At 40.2% G+C, this 14,388-nt stretch overlaps 1 protein-coding gene across 1 annotated transcript in view; it reads left to right on the top strand.

Annotated features, from left to right (window-relative positions):
- Positions 1-14,388, top strand: part of LOC128983124 (bromodomain adjacent to zinc finger domain protein 1A) — a 218,572-nt gene that overhangs the window by 13,114 nt on the left and 191,070 nt on the right. The window contains exons 5-6 of the mRNA XM_054402292.1: positions 241-436; positions 908-1,263. Of these exons, the coding sequence (XP_054258267.1) occupies positions 241-436; positions 908-1,263 (552 nt within the window). The remainder of the gene's footprint in view (positions 1-240; positions 437-907; positions 1,264-14,388) is intronic.

Raw genomic sequence — 14,388 nt, 5'->3', positions numbered from 1 at the left:
CCTGCGAGGAACGGTGCAGTGTAAAAATAACTAGCTGATATAGAACCTAGCCATGTCCAGTAGGACTGGCCATTTAAGTTGAGAGGAACTTTCCTAAAATAGCTTTGAGACCGCAAAGGGTTAAGTAACATAAACTCACCATTCAACCAAGTTCAAACAATGATTTGACCCTTGAGTACGTTTTACTACTTGAGTAATAAATATTATAAAAGAAATAAGGTGATTGATTGTTTGTCATAGGAATGGTGAACGTCAATATTGGCCCCTAGCTAGTTCTTACAAATATGAAGTTCAACCTGCTGGAAAAGAGTCATCAAAAATCATTACAGTAGCACCGGGATTCATCCATAGAAAGAAAGGTGTCTATTCTCGAGCAAAGAACCGGCTTTTTATAAAACAGTTTACAGAACAAGTCGGTGGGTTGTGGAAGCTTAAGGTAGGTCAGATTTAAATAAGAATAAGTCATAGCTGAACAATTATTATTATATAATACTGTAATACATTTCAGATGTAGGTACTGTATATTCGATTGTGGACTACCATAACACAGATAATCCGGACTTGGGCTTATCTGCTGAATTTAGTCAGCAAATTTTCAATGGATTTAGTTTTGTCTCTTTTTACTAAACCAAAAAAACAGAGAGATTAGAAATATTGTCTATAAATAATATGCTTGAATTGTTAAACATTCCACATAACACTTCTGGCTAGTACAGAAAACTGCTTTCGTTCTTATCACTAAAATATAGTTTTAGAAAATACAGCCCTTTGTTTTTTGTATCATAGCATGCTATTCCATCCAGACTACTAGCATCACTTTTATCATGTAGACTACTAGTTGCTAAGCAGTAGGACCGTGATTTTTGTAGACTATTGAAACTATTTACTTGTATTTCTTTAAATTTAGGATGCTGTTGCTGAAAAGTACAATATATCCAAAGTGGAATTCAGCCAAATATTTGCTGGAGAAGCACCAGAACTAACTCCGATAAAAAAATCCTCTCCAGCAAACCAGAAGGCAGGTGGCAGCGGGAAAAAAGAAAAACGCCAAGAAAGTATTGAAAAGTACTTTACTAAGAAGTCTCCAAGTAAGCATACTGGATCTCATGGCACCGAACAAAAAACACTAGTGCAGAAGTTGAAGGAAAAATACAAACATAATGCTAAAACAAGTTTAAACAACAAGATTGCAGGAAAACATGATGCTTTTAGACAGAAACGGAAATATACAAAAAAGAAATTACTTCAATCTTCTGACAAAAAGTAAGGGTACCAAGTTATTTTTCATGTTTGCTAACCATCATTTACAGTTTTATTGTAAGTATTCATTTTTTACTAGCCGCTATACTCGTGCTTTGCATTGGGATCAGGATGCAGGAGAGGCAATGTTAATTCTTTGAAAATAAAGTTAGAATAATGGTTTCACAAACACCATTTAATTTATAAATTAAATTCAATTCTACCACTCATTTTGATAAAACTCTGTTTTTGTTGACAGAGATGGTGATCACGTACTATTTAGGTTATCTGGGATTATATAGAAATGGTGCTGATGTACCTATGATATTATTGTATGGAGGCCTATACTTTATCGTGTAATGTATAAAAAATACACTCACTTATACAAGTAATTAAATTTTAAAAAATCAATATTGGAAGTCAATTATTAGGTTAAAGGAATCTTACAGCTTAGGGTATTTTAGTTGATACAAAATTATTGATTGTTACTAGGTGATACCCGTGGGCTCTGCCTATCGATAATAACTCCCTGGATTGCGCGCTGAGGTTGAGGTAGGGCTCGAAAAACGGGCCGTCGCTACGTCGCTCTGTCCGCCAGGAGTGGGGATAAAGGCATGACTCACCCTAGTGCCAAGCGCTGCGCCCGCTCCTTTTTTTATAGGGAGAGGAGGGAAAATGCTTTTACGCACACAGGTAGCCAGCCTGTAGTGTGAGACTCCTGAAATTATCAGACTACCCACTAAAAAAACCCCTCTACTCTGTTGGACACAGACCTTGGAATTGTTTGTCACATTACTTCAAGTCAGGCCAACATGTGACCTAAGCCCTCAGGGCTCGCACCATTTCTGGCATTTAGATTCTTTATGACCTACACCGCATCCCGGTCAAGGTCGAGCTTCTTGGCGCGGAGAATACCCTGGATGTAATGTGACACACAGGTCCAACTGTTCTCACCCTCCGTCATCATCTGTATGACCGTGTCCACCGACAGCAGTCCTACTAACTGTTGAGCCTCCAGGCGGGGCCTTTCCTAGTGCTGGCAGTGGAAAAATGTATGTCATCGAGAATGCCTGGGCAGTATATGCATTTCGGGTGACACAGCTTTGCCCATCCTGAACAGGTACGACCGGAAAAAGCCGTGTCCCGTCAGAAATTGGGTGAGGTAGAAGTCCACCACTCCGTACTGCTGATTAACCCAAGGTTGGACTTGCTGTATCAGTCGCCTGGTCCAGCGTCCCCGTGTCTCCTGCCACAGCTGCTAGGTGCGGGTGCGTTACTCTGATCGTGCCTCGTCCTCCCCACGGCGCCGGTAAATTGCCTTTCTCTCTGCCGCCAAAAGTTTGACGGGGATGACTCCAGCAACCACCAGGACAGCGGGCTCGGACACTGTTCAGTAGGCAGATGCTACCCTCAGTGCTGCCTGACGCTGCACTCGGGCGAGCCGCATCCTGTATGCCTCCTTATTTAGTGCATCTGCCCACACCTCCGCACCGTACAAGAGTACGGACTGGACCGAAGACATTAACAGCCTTCTACGACTGGACCGAGGCCCTCCGACATTGGCCATCAACCAGCTAAGAGAAGAAACCACCCTAGCGGCCTTGTCCGCTGTACGGAAGATCTGATCCCGCCAGCTAAGCTTGCTGTCTACCATGACCCCAAGATACTTAACAGAACGAACGGTTTGAACCTCGACGGCTCCCACCCTCAACGGCACGGATGGTGTCAATCCGTTTTTTTGTCAAAATTACGATCTCGGTTTTGCTCAAAGCAAGCGAGAGACCGTGGTCTGCCATCCATGCATTTATGGTACGCATAACTCGATTTAGCTTTAGCTGAGCCAGCTCAACGCTGCGTGCAGCTATCAAAGCTACAACGTCGTCTGCGTACCCAACCAAAACAGTTTCCTAAGGCATTTCAGACCTCAGAAGGCTGTCATAAGCGACGTTCCAGAGGTCTTGGCCGAGTATGGAACCTTGGGCAGCACCAGAAGTGACACTCATCGTCCGCGGGCCTTCCGTAGTGTCATACGTGAGGAGGCGGAACCGGAGATAATCCTCTATGATGCGCATGAGGTATGCCGGCACGTGGAAGGTGTTATCCAGAGCGTCCAGCATATTGCACCACCTCGCCGAATTAAATTAATTTCGCACATCGAGCGTTACGAGCAGCACAAACCCTACGAGAGTAGTGGTTAAAATCCTCAGCTCTTATCACGGCTTGCTTCACCTCCTCAATCGCATCAATCGTTGATCGCCCCATCCTGAATCCATACGGGGGAAAGGTCCCCCGCAGCGACAACGGCTGAATTCAGCCGGGAACAGATCAATTTCTTGAGGACTTTGCCAGCCGTATCCAACATACACAGAGGTCTGTAAGAATTTGGCGATCTGGGTCTCCCTTGCCTTCCCAACAAGCACAAGCCTAGCTGTCTTCCAGCACAAGGGGAAAACCCCTTCGACCAGGCAGGCGTTGTACATGTTCAAAAGGATCAAGGGGTTGGTAGTCAAAACCTTCTTGAGGACTTCACAGGGTACCCCATCGGGACCAGGAGCCTTGTTCTTCAGGGATATGACGGCCGCCACCAGCTCTTCAGGGCTGAAAAGTGGGATGTCGTCCACCCTTCCAAATTCCTGCAGTGGGCGCAACGTGTGAGCCGGGAAAAGGAACTCGACTATCCTCTCCATAGTGACCCCGTCCATGACGGAAGGTGAAGAGCGGGTTCCAAGTTTCTTGGTTACAAGTTTGTAACCCAGGCCCCACGGGTTGGAATCAACATCGTCCCTTAATTTATCCCAGCAACTGCGTTTACTCCGATTGATGGCTCGACGAAGATACCTCCTAGCCACCCTATAAGCAACCGACTTACACTGTCTGTCTAGGGGTTCTCTAGCCCTGGTAGCAAGTCTTCTGGCTCTCAATGCTGCTCGACGCAATTCCGCAATCTCGGCAGTCCACCAGTACACAGGACGCTTATTGCACCGGTATCTCCTGCGAGGCATAGACTCATCGCAGGTCGAGACAATCAGTTCCATCATGGATGCAACTAACGCCTCTGCGTGAGGCACGCCAGTTGCGGGATGAACCACCGGTGTTCTTCGTAGGATGGCTCCATTGAATTTTGCCACGTCCAGTTTTTTAATGTTCCATCGAACGGGCACTTGACGAAACGTGGCCACTTGTCTCTGATGACCATCCAGGACATCAAAAATTATGTACTGGTGGTCACTAGCCGTGTAATCCTCCAGGACTCTCCAGGATCTGATCCTTGGCAAAAGGGACTTAGATGCAAGGGTAATGTCTGGGATCGTCCCCCGCATCCCAGGGCGGCGGAAAGTTGGCTCGTTGACGACGAGTCTGGCTCTGGCAGCAAAGTCCAGAATGTACTTGCCCCGGGAGTTGGTGAGGGTCATTCCCCACTCGACAGCCCTAGCATTAAAGTCCCCACCCACGACGACGTGTCAGGTGGTCTCACGCACGCTCTCTTCTAGGCGGTCTATCTTCTCACGAAAGTCACAAATAGCCTCGTTGGGAGTAAGGTAGACACTGATGTAAGTGACATCCCTGCACCGAACCCAAACGAAACCTCGGCCAGTCGCGTGACCCCGCACTTGTACTTTAGCTGCATTACGAGCCCAGAATGCAGCAGTACCAAGACTATCAGGGAACCTTAAAGATGGGTCAAATAGGATTTTTTCCAAAAATGGCCCTAACGATTTTGATAAAGATTTTGTATGTTATAGTCCTTTAAATTCTGAACAAAATTGTACAAATCCCATTTTCGTATATTTACTATCACCGCTTACCGCTTATAAACATGATAAAGCTTGTTGACAAACTTATGGGAGAAAGTATGTGTCAGAATGCTGATACCGTTTATTTTCTAGTCTTTAAGCACAAAATTTGTTATTATTGTCAGGATTATCAACTATGTATTCTAGTCTTCCACTTTATTATTTAAACTCACTCTGTTATTGTTCCTTTTTGCATTAGACTGTTAGTAAGCTAAGTTTCTTTATTTACAATGAACTATTTTATCCTTTCAAACTGTTTTCTGTTGTGTTTGTAATATGTACGGTATAAGCCATCCTGAGTTGTACTGATTTGATTTGTATGGTTGTAAAATGGAGATGTCCGTTGCAAATAAAAAAATAAATAAAAACATCAGTATAAAAAAAGTGGCGCGATACTATTCCTAGAATTTTATCTGCGATACTTGGGCGGTAATATCGCAGCGGTACAGGTGCTTCCACACCAGAGCGGGAAAGGGACGCGCGGGAAACCCAGTACACCTCAGAGGAGCGTAGGGTGGGGTTGGTGTGAGACTCTCTAGTTGTTATAAAAGTGTTGTTTTATAGTTAGTGTTTGTATACTGTACTGTGTGTAGTGTGTAGATTTAAAGGCGGTGACACACTATCGATCTTTTCCCCGATCAAGACCCCGAACCGAGCAGGGAGAAGGGAGATAAATTTCAGCAAAATTTCACTCCGAACATTTCCCCGAACAAGACCAAGACCAGTCGAATTCTACCGAGCCCGCTCCAGTATCGCACAGAGTATCGCTCTGGTGTGTGCAGGGCTTAAGAATAACATGGAAATTTTAAATTTACAATTTTTTGGAATTTTCTCCGTAACTATTAGGCGCATTATAACGCTTCAATATACTAAATTATTTGTTTTTTTAAGCTCTACAAAATAGTTTAGAAAAAAATTGCAAAACTTTATGTTTTTTAAATAAATGGGACAACAATGGGAAAAACCCATTTTTACCCCATAAAAGCCCCCATAAACCCCCGTTCCCATGGTCCGATCATGCTGGTTCGCGAACTCGTTCGAATAAATGTAGGTTTACACGTTTGTACCAAATTTCATCAAAATTGGATCATTTTTGCTCGAGTTATCGCGCTAACGGACACATATATATATATAAATATATATATGTATATATATATATATACAGGGTGAGTTTTAATTGTCCCCCCCCCCCAACTTTTTTCTACATTTTTTCAAATATCAATCCCAGACCACTTCTAAACATTGTTGGGTAGTAAGTACTTCATTTTGACAAGGTGGTCATTTCCGGCCGCCATCTTGGATCCGCCATATTGGATGAAATTTTTTTTTTCAAATGTAAAGGTGGGGCTGTGACCCATTATTTCGAACTAGATTTTTACCCTGATTACAATGCCGCAAACTGTTTTTAAAAATCTTGATTCATTCTAAAGTTATGAGGGCTTTTTAAAACTTTATTTTTAGCCCATTTTAACATTGTGCATTTACAAACTAAGACCATAATCTCAAAATAGTGCTAGATAAAGATAAGTATACACTACCAGTAATTGTCGACCTATTTTCACTTGGTTATGACTGATGTATTTTTTTTCGGCCGCCATCTTGGATCCGCCATTTTGAAATGTGATAAATTATTTTAAATATGAAGGGGGTCTTGTGACCCATCATTTCTAACTACTTTTTTAAGCTGAACTTAATTCCATGATCCGTTTTTCATTTTCATTTTTTGATTATTAAATATTGATATTTTTTACAAAAAAATTGCAATATTTCATAAATAAAACTTGATAACAAAAAATTGATTGCGGCATTATAGCACTATAAATTTTTAATGCTATTTAATGTCGCAGAACCAACTTGTGTAGTTGAAACAGCTGACAAAATTCTTGAATCTATATATAAAGCCAAAAGTACCCATGAACTTTTGAGAAAACTACAAGTCACACCCCCATAAACCATATACTTAAAATGTTCGTCATGACGAGAAACCTTGTGCAAAACTATCCGTTATTTCATAAATCATCCTTTAAGGTCGTAATTAATTGCTTTCGAAAGGGAACTTTCATTATACATAATGTTAAAAAAACCTCAGCTGTCCTTATTTGTATTTAATTCTTTCAATTTATTTCCTTATTAAAATCAGGTGTAATTATTTGTTTGTATTTCTGTATTCTGTTTTGTTTCTTTCAGCTTAACTTAACCAATCAACAATTTTATTATTACTTATGAATTATGAATTAAAACGGGGTAAAGCCTGTGGGTAACAGCTAGTTCCTTTTAAATATGGATACTCACTAGCAATCTGCGTGACTTTAAAATCCATGATATATTTGATATATAATAAAGGGTGAAAATGTTTATTTCTCATCATATCCCTATTACTTACATTGCGAGGCCTATTATTTTAATAGCGTGCGTGATCTATTCAAGGCATCTTAGAAAAATTACAAATACTAATGAAACCAAAGACACAAAATCTAACTTAAGTAATTTTCTTATTTACATTAAACAAATAACATTACAATATTTTACTTGAATTTCCAAAAACATCAATATAATAAACATACTATGAAAACAAAAAATCCTATCACAACACAAAATCTTAGGTAAGTAATTTTCGTCTTTACATTTCATATACAAATAACATCACAACATTTTACTTTGAATTCACTGAACTGAAACATCACCAACTACAGATTACCCCATTTCCTTATGTATGTAAACAAAACTGTATCATAGCCATCTGTTTTTATGCAAATTTGAAAAGGTTTAGATGATTGACAATAGAATTCAGCACCAACTGCAAAATTTTAAAAGCCTATAGGAGGAAGAGCTTTCACGGAATATCATCCAAACCCGCAAAAGGCACATCTAGAGAACAAGAGCTTTAAATTTATACCCAATATGCCTATAAAAATTAATATTTAGGGGTCGATTTGCTGCACACAAAAATCCTAAAATTTTGTATATAATATAGATAAGGTTAACATGGGGGTGGAGCTCGAAAGGGTTTTTGAGATAAGAATATGTCTATATGTTAATTGGGAATGTGAGCTATCACCATACAAAATTTTAGCCCAATCCAACCAATAGTTAATGCGTGATTGAACTTCAAACAAACAAACACACAAACTTTCACATATAATATTAGTAAGATTACCTTTGGTTTCATTTAAGCAGCTGTTTAGCACAACATAACCACAAAATTAAACACAAAAGTATAAATAAATATTTGTGAATTAAGAGCGCAAAGTACATACTCGAGAACTGTAGATGAGGCCTTACATTTTAAGAGCAGCAACAACTGTTTGTGCTCGTAATATACACAGAATTTTTCCTACAGTCACCCGACAAAGTTGGCTTCCTTGTACTGTTTATAGTACAGAAAGCTGCTAATTACTGCATATTTATACTTAGCCGTACGGTTTATACTTTGTCGTACGGTTTATACTTTGCCGCACATCAGGATTCCAACGAAACAACAAAAACAGCGTGGTTCTATTATGCACGTAATCTGTGTACGCTTGGAAATAGGTTGGCAACAGTTAACCCTTTGGATCCCAATAATTTAACCTAGATTTAGTTTGAGTAGTCCCGTGCACTTTGGCTTGCGTTAGCTGGGGTGGCCCAGCCATTTGATGCCAGCTGTTACTCAAGAATCCCAAGCCAATAACACCTGTTTTACACATGTTTTGAAGAAAAATGTATAACTCCCTTATTATTGCAGTTAGAAATACATTTTTTTTAAATTTTGAATTTGAAGGCATTTGTATGTACATTGCGACTGTGTAAACTGTAATAGTGTAATTTATTTTTTAAATTTTTTTTTATATTTTTTTGCAAAAAAAATTTTTTTTCACAATTATTTTTTATATTTTTTCTAAAAAAGTACCAATAAAATATGCGTGCTTCTTTAAAAAAAAATTCATATTTCAGTTTACTACATTGTAAAGATAACATAATGCAAATTTGACCACAAAAAGTTAAAAAATAAAGTTTCTATGCAGGTTTTTCCAATATCATGCACTTATAGAAAAAGGGTCACTCACCAGGTTTTCACGAGCAGATGAAAAATAAGTCTGAAACATGTCTTCTTTCACTAACTTTCTCTATAAACACTAATACCTAACACAAATATCCTCTTGTCCATTTCATCAAATAATGTTAGAAAAATTATTTACATATTTACAAGTGCCCCCCCCCCACCCAAATTACACTTTACACTTGTGGTTGGGCAGACAGTCCAAATGGCAACCAAGCTTGCAATTCACACAAATGGTTTTGGACCGTCTCCTTTTTCCTTGTGGGTCGTTTTTACCACTGCAAACGCAACAGTTTTTTTTCTTTGGTTCCCTCCAGCTTTTCGAGGTCAAACTTTCTACTATTGGGAGAAGGACCAGGACCGTCACCACATCCTCGGGCATCAACTCCAGGATTTTTCTCTGTGAACCATAGTAACGCCAATTCTTCTATGATGTCTATTTGGAACTGCAATCGGGAGACAGGTTTGTCTGTATTAAGCTTATAAAGCACGTAGGCATTTAGAATCATCCTACCAAAAATGTTGAAAATGACTTTTTTTAAATGTTTCATGCAACGAATGTCCAGACGAATGTCCAACGAATGTGTTTAAATGTCCAGGTATGTATACAGCATCTGATCGGTGCCATCGATGCCTCCCATTCCGTGATTGTATTCGTAAACGACATGGGGCTTAGATTTTATGACAACCTTCCCCCCCCTTCTAATAACATAGCGAACGTTGGCAGCTTTGGCATTTGACGAAACTAAAATGAATTGGGTTCTGTTTGTGCTTTTTTCACGATATGCCATCCATAGAACTGGGCCTTTTCTTACGTAAACCTTTTTCCCTACAGGATATTTCCCGAGCAATTGTTTCGGTACTCCTCTTCTATCAATCCGTCCCTGTCAACCAAGTTTTGTTGTTGTACAAATATCTCACTAGCTTTTTTGACGTAAAGAAATTATCCAAATAAAGGTGGTACCCTTTATTCAAAAGGTTGCTCATCTGTAACAATCTCTTTACAACGGAGAAACCCTGGCCTAGTTGTTCAATTTCCTCTCTATTATCTTCGTACTTGGCGCCCTTGTAACAAAAGAACTTTAAGCAATAATTTGTGGTGGCATCACAAAGGACCCACAGCTTAATCAGGGCCGATTTACCGAATAGGCAAGGTAGGCACGTGCCTAGGGCGCGAGGCAATTGGCTTTTTGGGGGGGGCGCAAAAAAATTGGGAAGGTAAAAAAAATAATTGTGGCCATTTTTGCATGCGATCGCGGTAAAATGATAATCCCTTGCGGCCGTGTAGACATCTTAACAGTCTCCCACAATTGCGGCAAGATGTTAATTATTTCCTGCGGTTGTGTATACATCATCATTGTCCGTCTCCCGTGACCGCGGCAAAATTCTGACTATTTCCAGCGGACGTGTGGACATAATTATCGTCTTCCTTGATCGCGGCAATGAACACATCCCGCGGTCGGGATGAGATTATCACCGTCTACCGCGAATGAGGTAAAATTGTAATCTTTTCCCGGGGGCGTTTGGACATTATCATCTTCTTGCGTGATCACGATAAAATTCTGATAATCCCTCACAGCCCTGAAGACATTATCGCCTCCCGCGGCCGTGAGGCATTGTCATCCTCCCCCGCCATTGCGGCATGGCAATAATCTCCCGCGGTTGTTTGGAGATAATCATCGTCTTTCGCGAATGAGGCAAAATTCTGATCTTTTCCGTGGTTGAGTGGACATTATCGTCGTCTTACGCGATTGCGGTAAAATTCTGATCATCCCTCGCAGCCGTGTAGAGTAGACATCATTATTAACACCCGCGGTCCTAGGCATCGTAATCATCTCCGAGCGGTCGTGAAGACATCGTAACTGTCTCCTGCGATTACGGCAAAATGTTAATAATATCCCGCAGTCATGTGGAGATCATAATCGTCTTCCGCGATCGTGAGAAATTTCTGACTGTTTTCCACGGTTGTGTGGACATTATCTTCGTCTTCTGTGATTGCGGCAATATTATGATCATCCCTCGTGGCTCTGTAGATCTTATTGTCGTATTGCGCGATCACGGTAAAATCATGATCATATTCCGCGGTTGTTTAAACATTATAATCGTCTCGCGCAATCGCGGTAAAATCATGATCATATTCCGCAGTCGTTTAAACATTATAATCGTCTCGTGCAATCACGGTAAAATCATGATCATATCCCGTGGTCGTTTAGACATTATCATCGTCTCATGCGATCGCGGCAATATTCTGATCATTAAACGACCGTTGGTTTTGATCGATTTTGCTTGGTTGATTTTTAAGTCTTGATATTTATTTTATTTTATGCTTGTACTTCATGCTTGTACATTGACATAGCCTGTAACAATGTTGTTGTTGATTGGCCAAATAAATTCATTGTATTCATTGTATCATCCTTCACGGCTCTAGATCTCATTATAGTATTGCGCGATCGCGGTAAAATCATGATCATATTCCGCGGTCGTTTAAACATTATAATCGTCTCGCGCAATCGCCGTAAAATCATGATCATATCCCGCGGTCGTTTAGACATTATCATCGTCTCATGCGATCGCGGCAAAGTTCTGATCATCCCTCACGGCCTTGTGGAGACATTTTATCTTCTCCCGTGGTCACGGAAACGTCACTGTTGTCATACGCCATCGCGGTAAATTTACAATTCCAGGTAGAAATACAAAACTCACACATAATTCCCGGTTCAAAAAAATTCACGCTTAATTTCCAGATTTCCAGGTTGGTGGTCACCCTGTTATATATTGCAAAGGGGCGCTACTATTTTAGTTGTGCCTAGGGCGCTGACATGGTCAAAAACGGGCCTGAGCTTAATACCCCATCTGTGATGCTTTTTCTTTGGCAGGTATTGAGTCAGAGCTATTCTTTTTTTCGTTCCAACCAGGGACTCGTCAACAGAAAGTTTCTGAACGGTATGTAGAAGAATTGAAAAAGCCGGTTGCAGTGATCTATAAGAGGCTGGAATCGACCGCATGGGTCATAATTGGGAGAGTTTTGTCGTGGCAAAGTCCTGGAATCAACAATGTGGAAGAATTTTAATATTGACTGGAACCTATTCCTGCTGAACATTTTGCCAAACCAATCAGTTTTTTGTGATGGAGTTGTGTACCAGTAGCTTCGTATAGATGGTTTTTTCAAAATCCCCATGTTCAAAATTACAGCGATAAACGCTTTCATTTCGTGTACGGTGACGTTACACCAATCTTTCATGTTATTTCTAGCTACGTCATTATTGTTAAAAAAGTTCTGGGCATATCTGTTGGTTTCATTTGCCAAAGTGGTAATTAGGTTCATCGTAAAAAAAAGGTGAAAATAATCAATAGGCTTAGAATTCCGGGGAGGACAATGTTTGGGCCCAGGCAATTCAGAGTATGTGAAGTCGTGTTGCCGTTCTTGATCTTCGTCCTCTCCCACCTCCTCCCATTCGCTACTATCTGGACTGGATGGTTGATCTCTCCTTCCCCTACCCCTAACTCTAGTTCCTCCCCTACCCCTTCCTCTAGGTATTCCTCTCCTTCCTCTAGACATTTCTCCCCTTCCTCTAGATATTCCTTCCCTTCCTCTAGGAATTTGAGCCGATGTGCCTGGCAAATCGATTGGTTCAAGGTCATGTGTTGTGCCTGGCAAATTGAACGGTTCAAGGTCATGTGCTGTGCCTGGCAAATTGATTGGTTCAGGGTCATCTACTATTTCCTCAGATGCATCATTAGGAGGGTCTCTTTGCCCAAATAAGTTACATCTACGCCTAGACTGATCATTATCATCATCATCAGAACCAGAGCTTGATTCACTTACATAGTCAGTTCGACTAGGCCTATTTGCCAAAAAACTAAAACGATTATTTTCCTTACTTCTATTTGGATTGTAGTCTGGGTCCTCGTCAGTGTCATCCACATAGTCGTCACTCGTTTCGGAAGATGGTATTTCATCAAATGAGTCACTACTATTGTCTTCGTCAACAAAATTACAACCACTTTCTATAACATTATTGATTAGTGTACCTTCACTGGCGGGCGACCGGCACCTTTTACGGTTTCCGTCACTCATTTTTCAAAGGATTTTCCCACGCACAAGTTTCACCAAACAGCTAAACATTCGCGATAGTCACAAATCGATGTTCACTCACAGAAAGACCGGGCGAAACTAAAGAAAAATGCGCCAAACGAAGCAAATTCGCGCTAAAACACTAACGCGGGAAGTTTTTACAGAATCATTATATAACAGCTCCGAAGATGAAAGTTGTTGTGTAATAACTAAATAACAATATTTATTTCTTTATTTTTATTTTTACTTATAGTTATTTGTTTACTAAATTGATGTGTTTTATATAATCACGTGCAAACAACAACAGTGAAGTCGGTGGAAAATGCGCCAAAAGAAGCAAATCGGCGCTAAAACACTAACGCGGGAAGAATAGGCTAGTTTTACACATTCATTATATAACAGCTCTGAAGGTGAAAGTTGTTGTGTAATCACTAAATGAGAATATTTATTTATTTATTTATATTTTTACTTAGTTATTTGTTTACTAAATTATTGTATTTTATATTATGACGTTTAAACAACAACGGTACAGTCGGCGGGAAACTGTCAAGCGAAGCGTGATGCCACGTAAATTTCGTCGACTTTCGGCTCTTGGTAGCACTATATAAAATATTATATTTATGTTTTCTGAAAATATTTCCACAGACAATGTCTTTATCTGTCCTTTGATGTATTATATAGACATTTATTACGAAAATTAACATAATTGCATAACAAATACTAAAAGCCGATGACATCGGCCCTTGGGTTTTTTCGTGTCTTGTTGCTAGGCCGATCTCATCGGCCCTCGGGTCTTTTCACGGCTAATTACAAAGCCGATCAGATCGGCCTGTGGGCATTTTAAAACCTATTGGCAGAGCCGATGTAATCGGCCCTTGGGACCCAAAGGGTTAAAGATAATAATACTATGAGCAGCTGATTGACTATTATAACTACGATTTAACCTGCCATTTCGTGTTTATAGTTTCGGTATTTCTGAAATTTCTGGACTTTTCTTTTAAAAAAATTGCAGAGTGATACAAACCGCGGGTACTACTTTCTCTAGGGCACTATTTGTGTTGCCAGCTGAATCTAAAAACGTGTTGTATAGTGTTTGAAAGACTAATTATTTATATGCTTTATAGTGACTGTAGGAAAAATATAATGTGTAACACGAGTGTAAAAGGCCTTTGCCCACTAGTTACACAAATAACTATTTCCTACCATCATTATTAACTTTTATCATAACACACAAATTAACT

Source organism: Macrosteles quadrilineatus, unplaced genomic scaffold (genome assembly GCF_028750875.1).
Source record: "Macrosteles quadrilineatus isolate MER2022 unplaced genomic scaffold, UCM_ALF_1.0 Scaffold_1__1_contigs__length_201487025, whole genome shotgun sequence".
In the NCBI taxonomy this organism is placed as follows: Eukaryota; Metazoa; Arthropoda; class Insecta; order Hemiptera; family Cicadellidae; genus Macrosteles; species Macrosteles quadrilineatus.
This window is presented reverse-complemented; position numbering and strand designations above follow the sequence as displayed.